This window comes from Homarus americanus, unplaced genomic scaffold, assembly GCF_018991925.1.
Source record: "Homarus americanus isolate GMGI-L3 unplaced genomic scaffold, GMGI_Hamer_2.0 scaffold39675, whole genome shotgun sequence".
Taxonomy (NCBI): Eukaryota; Metazoa; Arthropoda; class Malacostraca; order Decapoda; family Nephropidae; genus Homarus; species Homarus americanus.
The window spans coordinates 19173193-19194097 of NW_024736071.1; the positions used below are offsets into that span (position 1 = coordinate 19173193).

General features: G+C 43.1%; 1 protein-coding gene across 1 annotated transcript in view; it reads left to right on the plus strand.

The window, feature by feature from the left end:
* LOC121871880 (ubiquitin thioesterase OTU1-like) overlaps positions 1-20905 on the plus strand; it is a 56543-nt gene that overhangs the window by 14557 nt on the left and 21081 nt on the right. The window contains 1 exon segment of the mRNA XM_042374462.1: positions 18558-18645. Within this exon segment, the coding sequence (XP_042230396.1) occupies positions 18558-18645 (88 nt within the window).

Sequence of the window (20905 nt, forward strand, 5' to 3'; positions counted from 1 at the left end):
CAGCATCCTGTCTTGGAATCTCTCCGGGTATCTCTCTCTGCGCATACGCGTACAGCGCGCATGTGCCTAAAACATGAACTAACATTCGGTGACAAAAGGGAGTATGATTATAACATATAATACAGAGACCTGAATCAATAATGGTAAATAGTACAGTTACATATTACAGCATATTCGTCTCATACATCTACAAACTCCACCCAACAATGTCGGCTAGAGAAGGTACAGAAAAGGGCCTGCAGAATCATGCTCGGCGCAGATTACTCCGGCTACTTCAACGCTCTCTCCACCCTAGAAATGCCATCCCTCAGTGGCCTCCACCACCAAGCACTAGCAAGGTTTGGCAGTGGACTACTGCACCACCCTCGTCATCGCCACCTGCCACCAGCAGCCCCCCACCCACCTTGCGCAGTCCGCCACTACAACAAAATTCAGCCCATAAGAGCCCGTACCGATAGATATAAGAATAGCACCATCCCATCTATTGTTAAAATAATAAACAACTCCTGATTTATGTACTGTACAGCCCTGTAAATGTATTCAACGCATATTATATCATTATGTCTAAATCAAATGTAAGTCTGTTTATTTTCAGCCACCGGCTGCAACTCTATTAATAAACCGTTTATTATTATTATCACACACACACACACACCAAGATGGGACCACTGTGCTTCCTCATCCTGATCAACGATGCTCTATCGGACACTACTCACAGGTGAAAGTACGTCGATGACTGCATTTTGGGGGCTTCAGTGGACAACACCTCACCACACTACTCATCGCTACAATGCACCTGGACAGGCTACAGGCATGGACTACGGAGAGCAAGGTCACCATCAACCACACCAAAACCGTAGTCCTGCACATCAATACCACCACCACTCCAGTGCAAGCCCCAGCAGTCACAGTGGGTGTCCATCTTCTCCAGCTGGTGCAGTCTGCCAAACTCCTGGGTGTAACTATAGACAACAAACTTGACTGGAAGGCCCATGTAAATATCACAGTCAATGCAGCCTCGTACCGTCTCTACATGCCACGAAGACTTAGGTCACTTAGGACACCCACGCCAGAGCTGAGGACTATCTACAACGCCTTTATTCTCCGCAAACTAATGTATGCGTCACCAGCCTGGTCGTCTTCTCTCAACTCCACCCAACAACGTCGGCTAGAGAAGGTACAGAAAAGGGCCTGCAGAATCATGCTTGGTGCAGTTTACTCCGGCTACACCAACGCTCTCTCCACCCTGGAAATGCCATCCCTCAGTGACCTCCACCACCAAGCACTAGCAAGGTTTGGCAGTGGACTACTGCACCACCCTCGTCATCGCCACCTCCTGCCACCGGCAGCCCCCCACCCACCTCCGCAGTCCGCCACTACAACAAAATTCAGCCCATGAGAGCCCGCAGCGATAGATATAAGAACAGCACCATCCCATCTATTGTTAAAATAATAAACAACTCCTGATTTATGTACTGTACAGCCCTGTAAATGTATTCAATGCATGTTATATCATTATTTCTAAATCAAATGTAAGTTTGTATATTTTCAGCCACCGGCTGCAACTCTATTAATAAACCGTTTATTATTATTATTACACACTACATCCCTGACCACCATAGGGTCAAGACCTATTCAGGCGCTGCTCCCGCTGAGCAGTGGCCCCCGTTGGCCAATGTTCGGCCCATTCCCCAAATCCCTCTCCCCGACCCATCCTCACCACCGGGATATCAACATAATCGAAAGTGACAATTTCGTTTAGGAAAGGAGTGGGACCAGTGTTGAACAGTGATGAACAGTGTTGAAGCCAATGAGTTAAGCACTCCTGGGAACTGACCGCCATCTTCTGACAAGGAGGTGCTAATCAGTCCACCCTGGGAGCAAAAGTGGGTCGGCTTCAAACGTGATTTTGAAAATAACACAACTCTACCCAGTTGGGTGGGGTACTGTGACACCATCCCACACCACCCTGTGTCCCCATGACCACGTGAGGTCCTTCATATCAACACCCGAGGACGAGTTACTGCACCAAGTGATCACCACACCACCCGGTGTTCCCTTGACCACGTGAGGTCCTTCATATCAACACCCGAGGACAAGTTACTGCACCACGTGAACACCACACCACCCGGTGTCCCCATGACCACATGAGGTCCTTCATATGAACACCCGAGGACGAGTTACTGCACCACGTGAACACCACACCACCCAGTGTCCCCATGACCAAGTGAGATCCTTCATATCAAAACGCAAGATGAGTTACTGCACCACGTGAACACCACACCACCAGATGTCCCCATGACTACGTGAGGTCCTTCATATCAACACCCGAGGACGAGTTACTGCACCACGTGAACACCACACCACCCAGTGTCCCCATGACTATGTGAGGTCCTTCATATCAACACCCGAGGACGAATTACTGCACCACGAACACCACACCACCCGTGTCCCCATGACCAATTGAGGTCCTTCATATCAACACCCGAGGACGAGTTACTGCACCACGTAAACACCACACCACCCGGTGACCCATGACCACGTGAGGTCCTTCATATCAACACCCGTGGACGAATTACTGCGCCACGTAAACACCACACCACCCGGTGTCCCATGACCATGTGAGGTCCTTCATATCAACACCCGTGGACGAATTACTGCACCACGTGAACACCACACCACCTGGTGTCCCCATGACCACGTTAGGTCCTTCATATCAACACCCGAGGACGAGTTACTACACCACGTGAACACCACACCACCCGGTGTCCCCATGACCACATTAGGTCCTTCATATCAACACCCGAGGACGAGTTACTACACCACGTGAACACCACACCACCCGGTGTCCCCATGACCAGTCCAGGTGTTTGGGTGTCTGGTTGTAATGTTGTGGTATTAATTAATAAATAAGTAATATAGCATCATCACTGACAGTCGTTTGAAGAATAGCAGCGTACTACAATTGTCACTACTATTCATCAAGCTACTGTACTGTCATTAACAATACAATATTGTTTATTATTCTTTCATTAATACCCCAACACCATATCATATATACAATCTTTTGTGCGAAATACTGTGAGGTGAAAGAAGGCAGGTGGTGAGGCAAGGTGCTGGCAGGGAGGCAAGGGGGGAGGCAATACACACACTCTCCAACATTTATTATGATATATTCTCGTATGATCAGCCCCTTATGGTGTATGTTTTATCATGGTTAACATAAAATATTAAACACATTAAGCACAAATTATTACAGTAAACATATTTCTATTAATTAATACATACAAAAAAAGAGAGTTTTAGTTTAACAAATTTATTGACAAAGCTTGGAGTACAGTTTGCCTATTCTGAGTAATTCTGTCAGGTCTTGACACTGAGGGTGGTATTACTTCTCACAGGACAGAGGTTCATACACAAAGAAATACATCATATTCATTAACAGTATATACAGTGGTCCCTCGGTTAACGAACACAATTCGTTCCAGAAGGTCGTTCGTTAACCTAAAATTTCGTTAACCGAATCCATTGTTTCAATGGGATATTGGGTAATTGGTTCCAGCTCACAGAAAAGTGCATACAAAGTAAAAAAAATGCAGTAAAGTACAGTGGTCCCTCGGTTAACGAACTGCCTCCCATAAGATTCTTAAATTCGGTTAACGAACAAAAATTCGGTTAACGAATTTCTTACGAACCGACCTCAACATGTTTTAGCTTGCACTGGCCGGTCAACCAGCTTTAGTATTAGTCCGCCAATACATTAATCGGTTCTAGGGCTTAAATTCCTTACTATTTTAGTAAATATCAAGAAGTTTATACTATTCAATAATTTAAAAGTTTAATATTCAATTTTTTAGTCATTTTAACAATTATTGAACATAATTGAAGGTAAAGTGACTAGTTTAATGCGCGGCATCCAGCCTCTTAACACAGCAAACAGGCGTTAGTCTCTCTGTTTTCACTGGAGGTAACATCTTGCTTGAGACTCTCTTCAACTAAACGCTTTTTTTCTGTGTTTCCAAGCAAATTATTGGTCATTTTGAAATATATTTTACATAGTGACAATATATAATGCAGTGCAGTGTTGATTTAAAGAAAATAATCTTGAAATACACCAAGAGAACTAAAATTTTATGGGTGAAATGATGCCATGGGGTGACTTCTCTTCCACCCCAATGCCTTCTCTTCTTCCTTCTCCTCCACCCCCATTCTAATTCCCATCATCATCCAGGAGCCTTCTACATACACACCTCAAAGTAAGTGAACTTTTCTACCATTTTTGTTGAATTTAGGCAATTTTCGGTGACCTGGAACCAATTACCCAAAAACCCATTGAAACAATGGTTTCGGTTAACGAATTTTTCGGTTAATGAACAACCTGCTGGAACGGATTGTGTTCGTTAACCGAGGGACCACTGTACACTTACTTTGAGGTGTGTATGTAGAAGACTCCTGGTTGATGATGATGGAAAGTAATTCGTTAACTGAAATTTCGTTAACTGAGGGACAGAGAGGCATGAACCTTTTTTGGGGCGTGTACAATCAGTCCCCTCCCTCCCTCCCCAAACCACCAACACAAGAGGATCCTGGAGCATGATGCAATATTTCATATTTTTTCTATATGTTATAGCACAATTCATAATGAGGAATAATAATCATCCAAGAGATTGGGAAAACAGTTTAGAAGTGTATAAACCATCATGCGTCACAGAAAGACTTCTGGTTGAAGCAAGTTTGATTTGGGAAATGAATTCTATAAACGTTAGTGATGGTCAGTACAAAACTGATAATATGTTACACAAATTTATTTGTCAATAGCCCAAGGTTAAAAATGCTTTGGAAGCATTTGAGGTAGATGTAGAATACTGTAGATGATTAGTGGGTCTCTTATTTTTTCCCTGACTTGACATGACTAGTTACGTCGCCCATTCTTATAAGCTCCTCTTATGTTTGCGATGGTGGTGGTGTGTGAATTAGTGGATGTCATGTGTTTTACCTGACATCATATTTTGTAAGGTCACCCTGTGTACATAAGCCTTTCTCAGTCTCAATCCTTGTAATTCAGTTGCCTCTGAAGATCTCTTGAATAATGATGAAAGATAAGGTGCTCCATTGTTTCCCCTTTTTCTTATGTGATTTTATCAAGATGATATAGCACAGTATTTAATATTTTATATTATCGATGATAAAACATACACCAGAAGTGGCTGATCATACGAGAATATGTAATATAATAAATGTTGGAGGATGTGTTTTGCTGTATTGGTATTAATAACTAGGGACCTTTTCTCGAAATTTATAAAATACATTAATGAAAATGAATGGAAATTAGTAATTAATAGATTTATTAACTACAAAATGTTGGATGGTCCATCATTATTTTTATTTTTATTTTTTCATAAATACTGTATACGTACATATACAGTGAGTTCTGCTATAACGCGTGTTTTGATAATGCGAATTTGCTCTAACGCGATTTATGAATTAGGAACGATATTTGTATAACGCGAACGCTTGTTTACTATAACGCGATTTTTGCTTACTATTTCTCAAATTTTGTGGTATAGTGGGGTATGCTATAACGAATCTAATTGGTTCTAGAACCTTGTTCGTTATAGCATTCTTTCGTTATAGGATTAATCCGTTCCAGGCCCCCAAATACAACCACTTAACACTGAAAAATATAATATAAAATTGTAAAAATTGTAAAAAAGTGCATAAATATGCATCTAAACCCCTGAAATAAAGAATATCATTAATATTTGTAATAAAAAACCAATAAATTAGAAAAAAAAAAAAATTTAAATAATGCTCGTTGTAGGAGTTTCGTTTGTTATAGCATTCTCAATTTTATAGGTAAAACCGTTCGTTATAGGAATATTCGTAGTAGGATCCGTTCGCTATAGCATACCCCACTGTATTAACTGTGAATATAGTAAAGAAGAATATCAACAAGAAGCGTTCTGGTGATAGAATTCCCGGTGATGATCGTAAAAGAAAGGATATAACACTTGAAGAGAAGCTTGATTTTATCAACCTCAAAATCACCCTTCTCCCCCATCAAGTAAAGTGTTACATTTACTGTATGATTTCATTATTAGATATGAATGTAACATTTATTTAGACCGTGCTATCCTTTGTGTTAGGCTAACTACTAAATTTTTTCGATTTCGAGTAATCTGCACCTAACCCTATTTTCTCCATAAGCCCTGTTATTTCTATTATGCGATTTTCTATAACACGATATTTTACAAGAACACAATTATCGCGTTATAGCAGAACTACCTGTATTCAAAAAATATATCTTAAACTCTCTTGATTTTATACTCTATTACTCATTATTGAGTCTTCCATCATGACACAAGTTGACTTGTGTTTCATGAACTACGTACACACTTACATGTGTGATTACCGTCAGCTTCCAGTTGGCATTTAGGGATTTTTCCAAAGCAATTATCCATTAATATTTGGGATGAAATGAGCGGATATTAGAGCTTATTGTATTGATTTTGTGTACATGAAAGTCTTGATTATCAATGGTTGTAGATGTACAGTATTACCCCGCTTTATGCGGTTTCTTTTACGCGTTTCGATGTTTACACTGTACCCTGCCAGACCCGGAATGCGCACTTTACGCGGTCCATGTACTCTTTTACGCGGAGAGCGGCGCGGGCAGGGTGCGCACAAGGTCGCCCAGTCATCAAAACATTACCCAGTTCTTCACCCGCCACCCACCACAGCCGGCCCAAGTCAGTGATAGTGATAATGATAGTGAGGATATGGACTTATATGTACTTTAAGGGGTTTGACATAGAGGCCCTGCAAGCCTCTGTGGTGGATAGTGATACAATTGATACAGGTGAGGGCCAATAATCTGCCCTCTGCCTCTGAATCAACCCCCCATCCCCGTGTGTCCAGCCACCTTTTCTACTAATGTAAGTGTTAAAAAAAATAATATTATTGATATTTCTCTTAATTATTAATTGTGTGTGCATACCATCATAAAATTCAGAAGTTATTTTTACTACAACGTAGGTATTGTGTCTGAAAAAGTGGAGTTTGGGGGTCAGCCCAGTCTCTATTTCAATTAATCCCATATGTTCTGTTACTCACTTTACGCGTTTCCCCGCTTTACACATGCCTCCGTGGGTTCAATTGACTGCGTAAAGCGAGGTTTCACTGTAGTAAAATTAATGTAAAGAATACTGTATGTAGCTTTTATTTGATGTTTTGTAGTGTATGTACAGTAGAAGTGACCATGCATTCACACATGTGTTTGGTTTCTCTTCGCTCATGGTGGGTTAAGTAAATACGTACTTGAAGAAGGGCTTTGTTGAGGAACTTGTACAGGTGACGGCAGGATTCAGAATGACTATTGTATATTATTTCAGAAACAAGTCAACTACTATAATACATATAAGGAATGGAAACTGTCTTATTCATTATAGTACATTGAAGCATGAGACTATTTCATTCGCAACTCATTTGCATGCAGACCACAAGAGGGCAGCACTCGTACTGGAACAATACTGATACACACACACACACACACACACACACACACACACATAGGGGAATTGGTGGATCTTATTACCTGAAGATGTCTTGAATGAAATTTTTTACCTGAGGTATACACATAGTACTGTACTATACTGTATTGTATATAGAGGGTGCAAGTATTAATAAGCACAGATTATTACAGTAACGTATTTCTACTAATTAATGAAAAACAAATAAACAGCAGACACTCCCATTGGACCCTTCTCCCAGGAGGGGAGATTAACACTTGCTCAGGGATTTTAAATGAAGGATGCTAATTTTTCCCTCATAAAATGTGACTGACTTGATTTAAGATAATATAACTCACATGACTGAAATTGTTGTAAGATAGCGATTAATATGAGTATAAACATCCCTTACTTTGCACCAGACATAATAATTTTAGTAATAAAATAAACTTAGTACATTTGATTATAAACACACACACACACACACACACTACTACTACTATTACTTTTTTTTTTTTTTTTTTTAACTGGCCTCCAGCCTCCCCCAATAGCCACACCTTCGCCACCATTTAATTACCTTAATATTAAATATCTGAATACATAAGTAGCTATCCTATCTGTGTTAAATTAGTTGAGCCGCAGATCTATGCGGCATTCAGTGACAGTAGCCTCATAGTCAATATCTGCAGCAGTTGTCGGAGTTGGGGCAGAAGCTCTCGTTGCCCTGAGGTAGAGCAAAGCCGACCGAAGGAGAGAGAAAGACAGTCGACATCTCATCCAGGCTGTAACATAACTTCTGGGCTGCTGCTTCTGTTTGGAGATCACCTCCGCGAGTCTGGCTTAGAAACATCTTGCACTTGGTCCCATCCGACCAGAGGTTGAGGAGTGAAGCTGCCTTGATCAACGTTTTGAATTCTCTCCCCATATGCCCTTCTCTTGTCGTTCTCATTCCTCCTATGTGCAGCATCGAGAGCTAGGTTACGGTGACATGCGGCCATGGGATCAAAAATCCTGATGTCGAAGAAAGCTCGCTGTCCCTGCGTCCAGAATCCTCGAGAACTGACGTCCACACGGGCTTCGTTAGATGTGTTTGAAGTTCTGTGTTGGAAGATCTCACCATCCAATGGAAGGAGGGTCGATTCTACCATGACATCCCGGCAGATTTCCTTCAACATATTTGCTGTGAGGTCCCTTACCTCGTCATGCCTCATGCATATGAAGCCCCCCTTCTTGCACACCATGGCGTGATCACCATCATAAGAAGAGCCACACACGCATTGGGAGGGCAGACCTACTGGCCGACTGTACCTTAGAGCAATGGCATCTGTAAATTCTTGTGTATTAAGACTGAAACCATTTGCCCTTATCGGTAACGTAGTTAACCAGTTCGGGGCGCCCACCTCCTGCGCTATAGCTACTTTTTTTTTCAAATTTTCTGGTAGCTGCAGCAACAGTTGCTGCAACTTATCATTTTGGCAGCGCTGTCGATCTGTCATAATGGACCTACGAATCTTATTTACTTCACTGGTATCCACTTCCCCTGTTGCATTCTGGGCTATTATGTGGTCCGTGAGGGCTGCCTTGAGCTTAAGTGAATTTTGATGTTCAGTGGCAGCAATCTCCTCCGGATTTGTTTGTCCCATCCCTCCCAGTCTTGATGGAAGTGCAAGAAGTGCTCTTTCTGCTGGGGTTAAGTCAGGGTGTTTCACTAATTTAGGAATGAAAATAACACTGATAACTTCTTCCAAAGGGTGGAGGAGGGGTTCAATATCAGGGATAGTAAGTAACAGGTAGTTCCAACGATGCTTGACTCCATGGGTGAATGCAGCAAAGGCTGCATGTGGCTCTGTGTTAGCAATCTCAGACAGAGCTTGGATCTCACTAACCCACTCATTCACCTTTCCCGCGACGTACTCGGTCTTGAAGTCCGCAGTGCCAATTACTGTGCCTAGATGTCTTTGGCTGTCCTTAGTTATTTTAACCTCACTTTCGCCACAAACCTCCATTGCCCGTTCATAATGTCTGGCTTCACGATGAGGAAGGACTTGCTGGTGTTTGGGTGGTACCCTATTTGTGGACCTCGTGATGTTACTAAGTCCCACCACTTTTTGATGCCCTCCACTTTCCTGCTCCTGTAAGGTCATCAGCGTATGCCACTTGTTTGACCCCAGTTGTTTCAAATTTTATTTCTTGTTGGAGCACTGATAGGCCAATTGCATACATTGCCATTGCAACAGGGTCCCCCTGTGTTGTTCCCTCGGTTGACTGTAAGATGGTATCACCTCTTAGAGCCTTGTTGTTTACTAGATAGAGGTCTGATGGATTCCTATTTGAATTTTCAACATACATTGCAAAGCTTGGACACTTGATCTTGATGTTGTGCAGTGCAGCCTTGCGGTTAAGTATGTTGAATGCGTTTGAAGCATCCACCAGGAGAACGGCCTCACAATCACGATGCTCAAATATCAATCTCATGGCGGCCTCCCCACCAGCCTGGTGGCCAGCACACACTTGTAGGTTCCCTGCTGCTGCCTTGACATCATCCTTTACCACCTCCATTATGCATTTTCCGATGATCCGCCTCAGCACTTCCCCCACCCCTATAGGCCTACATCCTGGTTTCTACTACTACTACTATTACTACTTCTTTTAAACTACTACTACTACTTTTTTTTTTTTAAGCGTGGCCTCCAGTCTCCCCCAATAGCCACACCTTCGCCACCATTTTATTACCGTAATATTAAGTATCCTAATACATAAGTAGCTATCCTGGCTGTGTTGAATTAGTTGAGCCGCAGGTCTATGCGGCATTCAGTGACTGTAGCCTCATAGTCAATATCTGCAGCTGTTGTCGGCTTTGGGGCAGAAGCTCTCGTTCCCCTGAGGCAAAGCAAAGCCGACCGAAGGAGAGAGAAAGACAGTCGGCATCTCATCCAGGCTGTAACGTAGCTTCTGGGCTGCTGCTTCTGTTCGGAGATCACCTCCGCGAGTCTGGCGTAGAAACATCTTGCACTTGGTCCCATCCCCCCAGAGGTTGTGAACATTAGAAGAGTGAAACTGCCTTGATCAACGTTCTGAATTCTCTCCCCGTATGCCCTTATCTTGTCGTCTCGTTCCTACTGTGTGCCACACCGAGAGCTGAGTTACAGTGACATGCGGCCATGGGATAAAAAATCCTGATGTCGAAGAAGGCTCGCTGTTCTCGCTTCCAGAATCCTCGAGCACTGACGTCAACATGGGCTTCGTTGGATGTGTTTGAAGTCCTATGTTGGAAAGTCTCACCGTCCAATGGAAGAAGGGTCGGTTCTACCATGACATCAAGGCATATTTCCTTCAACATATTTACTGTGAGATTCCTTACTTTGTCATGCCTCATGCAAATAAAGCCCCCTTTCTTGCACACCATGGCGTGATCCACGTCATAGGTAGAGCCACACACGCATTGGGAGGGCAACCCTTCTACTGGCCAACCATACCTTAGAGCAATGGCATCTGTAAATTCTTGTTTATTGAGACTGAAACCATTTGCCCTTATTGGTAATGTAGTTAACCAGTTCGAGGCGCCCACCTCCTGCGCTGGAGCTACTTTTTTTTTCAAATTTTCTGGTACCTGCAGCAACAGTTGCTGCAGCTTATCACTTTGGCCGTGCTGTCGTTCTGTCGTAATGGACCTTCGAATCTTGTTTACTTCACTGGTATCCATCTCCCCTGTTGCATTCTCAGCTATTATGTAGTCCGTGAGGGCTGCCATGAGCTTAACTGAATTTTGATGTTCGGTGGCAGCAATCTCCTCTGGATTGGTTAGTCCCATTCCTCCCAGTCTTGATGGAAGTGCAAGGAGTGATCTTTCTGCTGGTGTTAAGAGGGGTTGTTTCACTAATTTGGGAATGAAATTAACTCTGATAGCTTCTTCCAGAGGGTGGAGGAGATGTCCGATATCAGGGATAGTGCGCATCCGGTAGTTCCAGCGATGCTTGACTCCATGGGTGAATGCCGGAAAAGCCGGATGTGGCTCTGTGTTAGCAATCTCAGACAGAGTTTGGATTTCCCTAACCCACTCATTCACCTTTCCCGTTACGTACTCGGTCTTGAAGTCCGTCGTGCCGATACTGTGCCTAGATGTCTTTGGCCATCCTTTGTTATTTTGACCTCACCTCCACCGAACACCTTCATTGCCCGTTCATAATGTTCTGGCTTCACAATGAGGAAGGACTTGTTGGCATTTGGGTGGTACCCTATTTGTTGACCTTGTGATGTTACCAGGTCCCACCACTATTTGATGTCCTCCACTTTTCCTGCTCCTGTAAGGTCGTCAGCGTACGCCACTTGCTTGACCTCAGTTGTTTCAAATTTTATTGTGTGTTGGAGCACGGATATGCCTATTGTGTTCATTGCCATTGCAACAGGATCCCCCTGCGTTGTACCCTTGGTTGACTGTATGATGGTATCACCTCTTAGAGCCTTGTTGTTTACTGTATAGAGGTCTGATGGATTCCTATAGGAGCTTTCAACATACATTGCAAAGCTTGGACACTTGATCTTGATGTTGTGCAGTGCGGCCTTGCGGTTTGGTATGTTGAATGCGTTTGAAGCGTCCACCAGGAGAACGGCCTCACAATCACTCTACTCCTACTTTGCTGTCACTCGGAATCGAGTATGACGATCATCCAGCTATGATACAATGATATGAGTTATTAGGGATGTCACCTAGGTTGGTGAGTTTTGAGGTGACTAAAGAGGCTGATCCGGGACCAGCAGCGTCGTCCACATTCGTTACACATGTGGATGGCTGCATCTAGTGCGGGAGGGGCGGTGGCAGCGTCTTTCCAACGTTGGCGCCTATCTTCTTCAGTTTGCAGTCGGGCTAACTCGAAAGTATTGACACCTTCTCGTGTGATGCTCCTCCAAGCGTTATGATGTGGAGTAATCGACTCCCAGGTGAGGGGGGTCGATTTCACACCTTTTCAGGTTTGTCTTATGGCTATCCTTATGCTTTTTCAATTCCCGTCAGCTTTACGTTTACTATTTTTTAGGTGACTGTATAGTAGCAGCTCTAGCAGTCTACTGTCGTCCATGCGGGTAACATGGCCAGTCCAACGTAGTTGTTCATGGATAATGGTAGCCTCGATGCTTCTACAGTTGGTGTCAGCAAGAATGCTGGCATTTGTTCTCTTGTCTTCCCAGCGAACTTGGAGGATGGAACGTAGACTATGCTGGTGAAAGTTTTCAAGTGCCTTGAGGTGCCTCCTGTATGTGACCCATATTCTCACTGCTATATAGCAGGGTGGGAAGGACCACTGCTCAATGTACATGCCGCTTTGTGGATAATTTCAGCTCCCTTCAGCTGAAGACACGGTTTCAGAGTCCGCCTAAGGCTTGGGATGCACAACTGAGCTGATGCTGAATCTCTAAATCGATGTCTGCGGTGGTGGACAGGTGGGAGCTGAGATACCAAAAGTGGGAAACATTAGAGAGTGTAGTACCGTTAAGCTGGATGGATAGTGGAGGTGTGGCTGAACCAGGGGCAAGTTGAAAGAGAATCTGAGTCTTACGTACATTCACCTCAAGGCCGAAGTGCGCAGACGCATTTGCATAGGTGTTTAGGATCTCCTGTAGGTCGTGTTCAGTGTGAGTAACAAGGGTGAGGTCGTCTGCATACTGAAGTTCAATAATGGAAGCTGCCGACACCTTTGTTCTTGCCCGGAGTCATCTTATGTTGAAAAGACCCTTCACCCAGTATTGGATGTTCACCCCGCTGGCTAAATTGGCACTGGCACGAGTAAGGAAGGCAGCCAAGAATATGTAAATGTGGGTTGGTGCCAGTACACACCCTTGTTTAACCCCTGTTTGCATGGGGAAGAACTCTGACTGAGTACCGTTGTGCAGGACACTGCTGTTCATGCCGTTGTGGAGTTGCCTCACAATGGCGATGAATTTTGGTGGGCAGCCAAAACGGCTGTGGGTCCACCAGAGAGCTTCCCTGTTGATCGAGTCGAAGGCCTTTGTTAAGTCGATGAAAGCCATGTACAGGTCACGTCGCTGTTCTCTGCACTTTTCCTGTATCTGGCGGGCAGCAAAGATCATGTCAGTGGTGCCACGTGATGGTCTAAAGCCACATTGACATTCTGGGAGGAAGTCTTCCGCCTCAGGAAGAAGTCTGTTTAGGAGGACTCTGGCTATAATCTTGCCAGCTACGGAGAGCAGCGAGATCCCAAGGTAATTGCCACAGTCTGACCGGTCCCCCTTGTTCTTATAAATATTGACAATGGAGGCATCTTTCAGAGATTGGGGATTTCCTCCTTTTCCCATATATTCTCCAGGAAAGAGTGGAGACGGCTGGTAAATAGAGGTCCTCCTGCTTTATACACCTCGGCTGGGATTCCACCAGGCCCTGAGGCTTTGTTAATTTTCATTTGTTTGATGGCAGTAACTACCTCATCCAGGGATGGAAGATAGCTGAGGTGGGTCATCTCTGGATGCTGAGGGACCTGCTGGGTAGTCAGGACATCCATATCGGTGTTTCGGTTGAGCAATGAATGGTAGTGCTCTTTCCAGCGCTGAAGGAGGCCTTCATCGTCTTTAATTATGTGGTTACTGTCAAATGAGCGAAGGGGGGCTGCGCCACGAGCGACTTACCCATAAAATTTTTCAGTGGAAATGAAAAATTCGAGCATCTCGTGCTGATCTGCAGGTTTTTGTATTTCACATGCTTTATTTGTAAGCCAGTCATTCTTTAGATGTGAAGTTCCTGCTGGGCCGCCGCTTTCTTCTTGCAGAAGTTATCAGCTTTGGTCCGAGACTGAGGTTTGTACTGGCAGTCAGTAAAAGCAGAACGTTTATCATTGATTAGTACTTTGATTGCCGGGTCATTTTCATCAAACCAGTCCTGGTGTATTCTTTTGAACTGGCTGAGGGTCTCTCTGCAGGTCTTTGTCATAACAGTGTTAAGAGTATCTCATTCAGCACTGGGATTCACGTTGTTTGCTGTTGGGTTGTTTATATGCCTATGTTCGAGTTACTCTCTGAAAGCATGTGCTACTGCTAGGTCCTGCAGATGCTTAGCATTAAAATCTCTTATGGAGGATTGCTGCCTTCGCCGTTTTGGGCCGACATGAAGTGAGAGCTTGGCTCTGATAAGTCGATGATCAGTGTCACAATGGTCTGAGCCACGCATTGCTCGGGTAATGAGGACATTTCGACTATATCTTTCTCTGACAATGATGTAGTCAATGAGATGCCAGTGTTTGGATCGTGGGTGTTGCCACGAACTTTTGAACTTGTCTGCCTGCCTAAACAAGGTATTGGTGATAGTGAGGTTGTGTGCAGCACAGTTGCTGAGAAGGAGTATGCCATTGGGATTACACTTACCTAGTCCATTTCTCCCTATGGTTCTTTGCCAAATATTAGCATCTCTGCCAACTCTGGCATTGAAGTCGCCAAAGAGCACAACCTTGTCTTCTCTGGGGATAGAGGTTAGCACTCTGTCGTGGTTGGCATAAAAGGCCTCCTTGATGTCATCCTCTGCATCCAGTGTTGGGGCATATGCACTGATGAAAAAGGCATGACGAGGGATTCAGTGGGACTCTAAGCCTCTTGAGGCATTCGTTGATTCCAGTAGGCATTTAAGTTAGCCTGCGTTGACTGATGGCAAAGCCAACTCCATAAATGCGGTTTCTCTCCGCAGCAGGCTTACCCTTCCAGAAGAAGGTGTAGCCAGACCCCTGTTCTGTGAGTTGGCCCCCATCTGGGAGCAGGGACTCACTGATGGCTGCTATGTCGATGTTATACCTAGCCAGCTCTTTTGCCACAAAGGCACTTCTTCTTTCAGGACGCACATTTGTGCCAGTATCCAGAAGAGTCTTGAAATTCCATGCAGCGACCATAAAAGGTTGTATGGTTTGTTTTTGTTTGGATCTGTGATTTTTTACTGTGTTTTCGACTGCATAAGGATGACCTTACTGGGTCAGGTTTGGTTTTTAGTCAGGCTATGTTTAGGGCACCTCTTCTAGCCCCCTCCCCATGTGGGGTGAGCAGAGTGGCTCCTTGTAAAGTCTGCTCAGTCGCTCAAACAGGACTGGATTGCACTGCTGCCTAGATCCCAGTGCATAAATGACCATCATATCTGTGCCACCCATGTGCAGAGTTATGACTAGAGACTCCCGGTACTCATCTCTGCCTTTCCCCGTCGCCACTCGTCCGTCGCCATAGGACTTTTGGCTGGGTATAAGGGGTTTTTTGATGATGAGAGGTATGATGAACTGGGTGATGGCTGCTCGTGAGTTGATTTATGTGGTGAGGCCGGAGCGCAGGCTGCTACCACACATCTTGGCTCTCCTTTTTCCTGATCCAATGGTGCAAGTATTGCAATGACTGGGGAGAGGAAGAGTTGCAATGGACTGCCAATAGCCCAGTTTGTTGCATTTCGCCTTAGTAACCTGTCCCTCGGGCATTGCATTCATCTGCTGGTGTAGTCGTTGGGTTGTCCATGGTGGTCACCTTTTCCGCCTACATCGCCGTTGGGGTCTTGTTGGAGCTCTGTAAGCATGTCTGCCTGATGTGAGGCTCCACTGCAGATTTTTTTCTTAAGGGATTTACCCCCGTAGCCTTATACCTGCCAAGGTTAATCTGCAAGGCAGCAGGCGGTGGTTGGTAGATGCCAGGATGTGTCCACATGCCAGTGAGCCTATGCGCCATCCCTCTGGGGCCCACTGCTACTCCGAGATGTCTTGCTGGTCTAGCCTGGGCTCACGAGGCACCCAGTTACCGTGTATTGCCACGGGGAGGCACAGCAGGAGTCTTGATGGTGAGGAGGCTGTGTACTGGCAAGGAAAGACTTGAGCAAGTTGCTTCCCTGTTCGCCACGAGGGCTAACCAGCGACGGTAACTGAAAGCGAGAGGGAGCAAGCAGTGCTTGCACCTTAACACTAACATAATGCTGCCACACTAGACGCATTTCACTAGACATGTGGCAGTTGCCGCCTGCCGCTGTGAAACCGCCATCACCTGTGCCTCCGCACCGTACCCGCATCCACAACGCACGTGAGGCAAGGAAAAAACTCGCCAGGTGACCTGGTGGTGTCGACTGCGTTCCCACCCCCAACTGGGGCATCTGCAACGTGCCAGCGTCCCCGCCGTGTGAGAAGACACCCATCACACCTTCAAGACCACGTTTGTGGTGTGTCTGCTATGGACAATGAATTCTGACTTATTTTGTTTCATGGGCATTCGTATATTTATGTACTGTGTTGCATGTTAGGACAGTTTTGCTTTATTTTATTTTTGTTTGTTTTGTTTTGTGTCACAACTTGCCCACTATAGGTTCCTATTGGTCTGAGATCTTTTAACAAAATGTTAAATTCAGCTATTAAAATCTCGTGGCTGGGTGTAGGGTTTGTATGTATGCATATGTGTAGGCGTGACTGAAGCAGATGCTGTATGACAGTGTGGGCTAAGTCCCGGCAGGGTGGGAGGCGGTTGGCGTGATTCTGCGACGTGTGCGTGACTGACCAGCGAGGATCGATTGCTTGGGGGAATTAGAAGCCACTCTCTGTAAGGACATCTCATCAATAAAAGCAAGATGACTCTCCACTGTTATTGGATCTCCTACAGAAACCTTGATGGTTTTTAAAACCGCTACTGAACTTACAGTATGAATTATTTAGTGCATGAGGAAATACTCTACAGTAAGTGCTCTGATTGGTTAAGGCAGGTAATACTGTACATTAGTAAGTGCAACATATCTTAATTTTTTTTTTATTCGGGATATTATCACTGGTACAGTGGTCGGTTAACGAACACAATCCGTTCCAGCAGGTTGTTCGTTAACCGAAAAATTCGTTAACCGAAACCATTGTTTCAATGGGTTTTTGGGTAATTGGTTCCAGCTCACCGAAAATTGCCTAAATTCAACAAAAATGGTAGAAAAGTTCACTTACTTTGAGGTGTGTATGTAGAAGGCTCCTGGATGATGATGATGATGATGGGAATTAGAATGGGGGTGGAGGAGAAGGAAGAAGAGAAGGCATTGGGGTGGAAGAGAAGTCACCCCATGGCACCATTTCTCCCATAAAATTTTAGTTCTCTTGGTGTATTTCAAGATTATTTTCTTTAAATCAACACTGCACTGCATTATATATTGTCAATATGTAAAATATATTTCAAAATGACCAATAATTTGCTTGGAAACACAGAAAAAAAGCGTTTAGTTGAAGAGTCTCAAGCAAGATGTTACCTCCAGTGAAAACAGAGAGAGACTAACGCCTGTTTGCTGTGTTAAGAGGCTGGATGCCGCGCATTAAACTAGTCACTTTACCTTCAGTTATGTTCAATAATTGTTAAAATGACAAAAAAATTGAATATTAAACTTTTAAAATTATTGAATAGTATAAACTTCTTGATATTTACTAAAATAGTAAGGAATTTAAGCCCTAGAACCGATTAATGTATTGGCGGACTAATACTAAAGCTGGTTGACCGGCCAGTGCAAGCGAAAACATGTTGAGGTCGGTTCGTAAGAAATTCGTTAACCGAATTTTTTTTCGTTAACCGAATTTAAGAATCTTTTGGGAGGCAGTTCGTTAACCGAAATTTCGTTAACCGAGGGACCACTGTATTTTCTTAAGCGAAAAGCTAACCTGTTGTTCTGTTAGGATTGATGATTTTGTCCTACCTTGTGACATTCTTTCTCAGGCTCAAGTTACACCTTTTGGACAAACATTTACTGTAATTTGTGATAAAAATATTTGTCAAAGATGACAACACATCCAACAGTATCTACTGTGTATTTTTAATTTTCATCTTTCATTTTGTACACGAATGAAAAGTTATGAAGGTTTATTAGCTGAAGATTTTGTTTATATCATTTTGTGCATAAAATATCATATGTAACTCTTTTATGATGGTTGATGGTATGGTACGATGGGGTTACAATTACTGTTCCACAAAATTCACTTAACTGCTTTGTCATGAACATGTGAAATTAGTGTGACTACTGTAGTAGCTACTTGATAAATCTTCATATAAAAATTTAACCGTAATTTGTTCTTTCAGATTTGGTGAAGATAAGAAATATGATTACAGAATGATCGTTATGTATGATGGCATTCATTATGATCCTGTTTATATGGAAACTTTTGAGGTAAGATTTTTAGTAATTTTAAAAATTATAGAATAGGTACAGTACAGTACAGTACAGTACAATACAATACAATACAGTACAGTACAGTACAGCACAGTACATTACAGTACAGCACAGTACAGTACAGTACAGTATGCGCAGTACAGTACTGTATAGTACAGCACAGTATAGCACAGCACAGTACAGCACAGTAGAGTATCGCACAATAGAAGTACAGCACAGTACAGTACAGCATAGTACAGTACAGCATAGTACAGTACAACACAGTACAGTGGTCCCTCGGTTAACGAGCACAATCCGTTCCAGCAGGTTGCTCGTTAACCGAAAACTCGTTAACCGAAACCATTGTTTCAATGGGTTTTTGGGTAATTGGTTCCAGCTCACCGAAAATTGCCTAAATTCAACAAGAAAGGTAGAAAAATACACTTACTTTGAGGTGTCTATGTAGAAGGCTCCTGGATGATGATGATGATGATGATGGGAATTAGAATGGGGGTGGAGGAGAAGGAAGAAGAGAAGGCATTGGGGGTGGAAGAGAAGTCACTTCATGGCACCATTTCACCCATAAAATTTTAGCTCTCTTGGTGTAATTCAAGATTATTTTCTTTAAATCAACACTGCACTGCATTATATATTGTCAATATGTAAAATATATTTCAAAATTACCAATAATTTGCTTGGAAACACAGAAAAACAGTGTTTAGTTGAAGAGAGTCTCAAGCAAGATGTTACCTCCACTGAAAACAGAGAGAGACTAACGCCTGTCTGGTGTGTTAACAGGCTGGATGACACGCCAGAAACTAGTTTCTTTACCTTCAATTATGTTCAACAATTGTTAAAATGACTAAAAAAGTTAATATTAAACTTTTAAAATTATTGAATAGTATAAACTTCTTGATATTTACTAAAATAGTAAGGAATTTATGCCCTAAAACCGATTACTGTATTGGCGGACTAATACTACAGCTGGTGGACCACCAAATGCAAGCGAAAACATGTTGAAGTCGGCTCATAAAAAACTCGTTAATCGAGGGATTGCTCGTTAACCGAAGTTAAAAATCTTATGGAAGGTAAATCGTTAACCGAAATCTCGTTAACTGAGGCGCTCGTTAACCGAGGGACCACTGTACAGCACAATACAGCACAGTACAGCATGATACAGTGTAGCACAATACAGTGGGGTATGCTATAACGAATCTAATTGGTTCTAGAACCTTGTTCGTTATAGCATTCGTTCGTTATAGGATTAATCCGTTCCAGGCCCCCAAATACAACCACTTAACACTGAAAAATATAATATAAAAATGTAAAAATTGTAAAAAAAGTGCATAAATATGCATCTAGACCCCTGAAATAAAGAATATCATTAATACTTGTAATAAAAAAACAATAAATTAGTAAAAAAAAAAAAAAAAGATAATAATAATAATAATGTTTGTTGTAGGAGTTTCGTTCTTTATAGCATTCTCAATTTTATAGGTAAAACCGTTCGTTATAGGAATATTCGTAGTAGAATCCATTCGTTATAGCATACCCCACTGTACAGTACAGCACAATACAGTACAGCACAGCACAGTACAGTACAGCACAATACAATACAGGACAATACAGTACAGCACAGTACAGTACAATACAGTACAATACAGTACAGTACAGTACAGTACAGTATAGTACAGCACAGTACAATACAATACAGTACAGTACAATACAGTGCAGTACAGTTCTGTACAGTATAGTACAATACAGTACAGTGCAGTACAGTACAGTACATCACAGTACAGCACAGCAAAATACAGTACAGTACAGTACAATACAGTAGAGTACAGTTCTGTACAGTATAGTACAGTACAGCACAATACAGTACAGTACAGTTCTGTACAGTATAGTACAATACAGTACAGTGCAGCACAATACAGTACAGCACAATACAGTACAGCACAGTACAGTACAGTACAGCACAATACAATACAGGACAATACAGTACAGCACAGTACAGCACAATACAGTACAGTACAGTATAGTACAGCACAGTACAATACAATACAGTACAGTACAATACAGTACAGTACAGTTCTGTACAGTATAGTACAGCACAATACAGTACAGCACAGTACAGTACAGTACAGCTAAGCCCAGTACAGTACAGCACAATACAGTACAGTACAACACAGTACAGCACAGTACAGTACAATGCAGCACATTACAGTACAATACAGTACAGTACAATACAGTATATTACAGTACAGTACAATACAGTCCA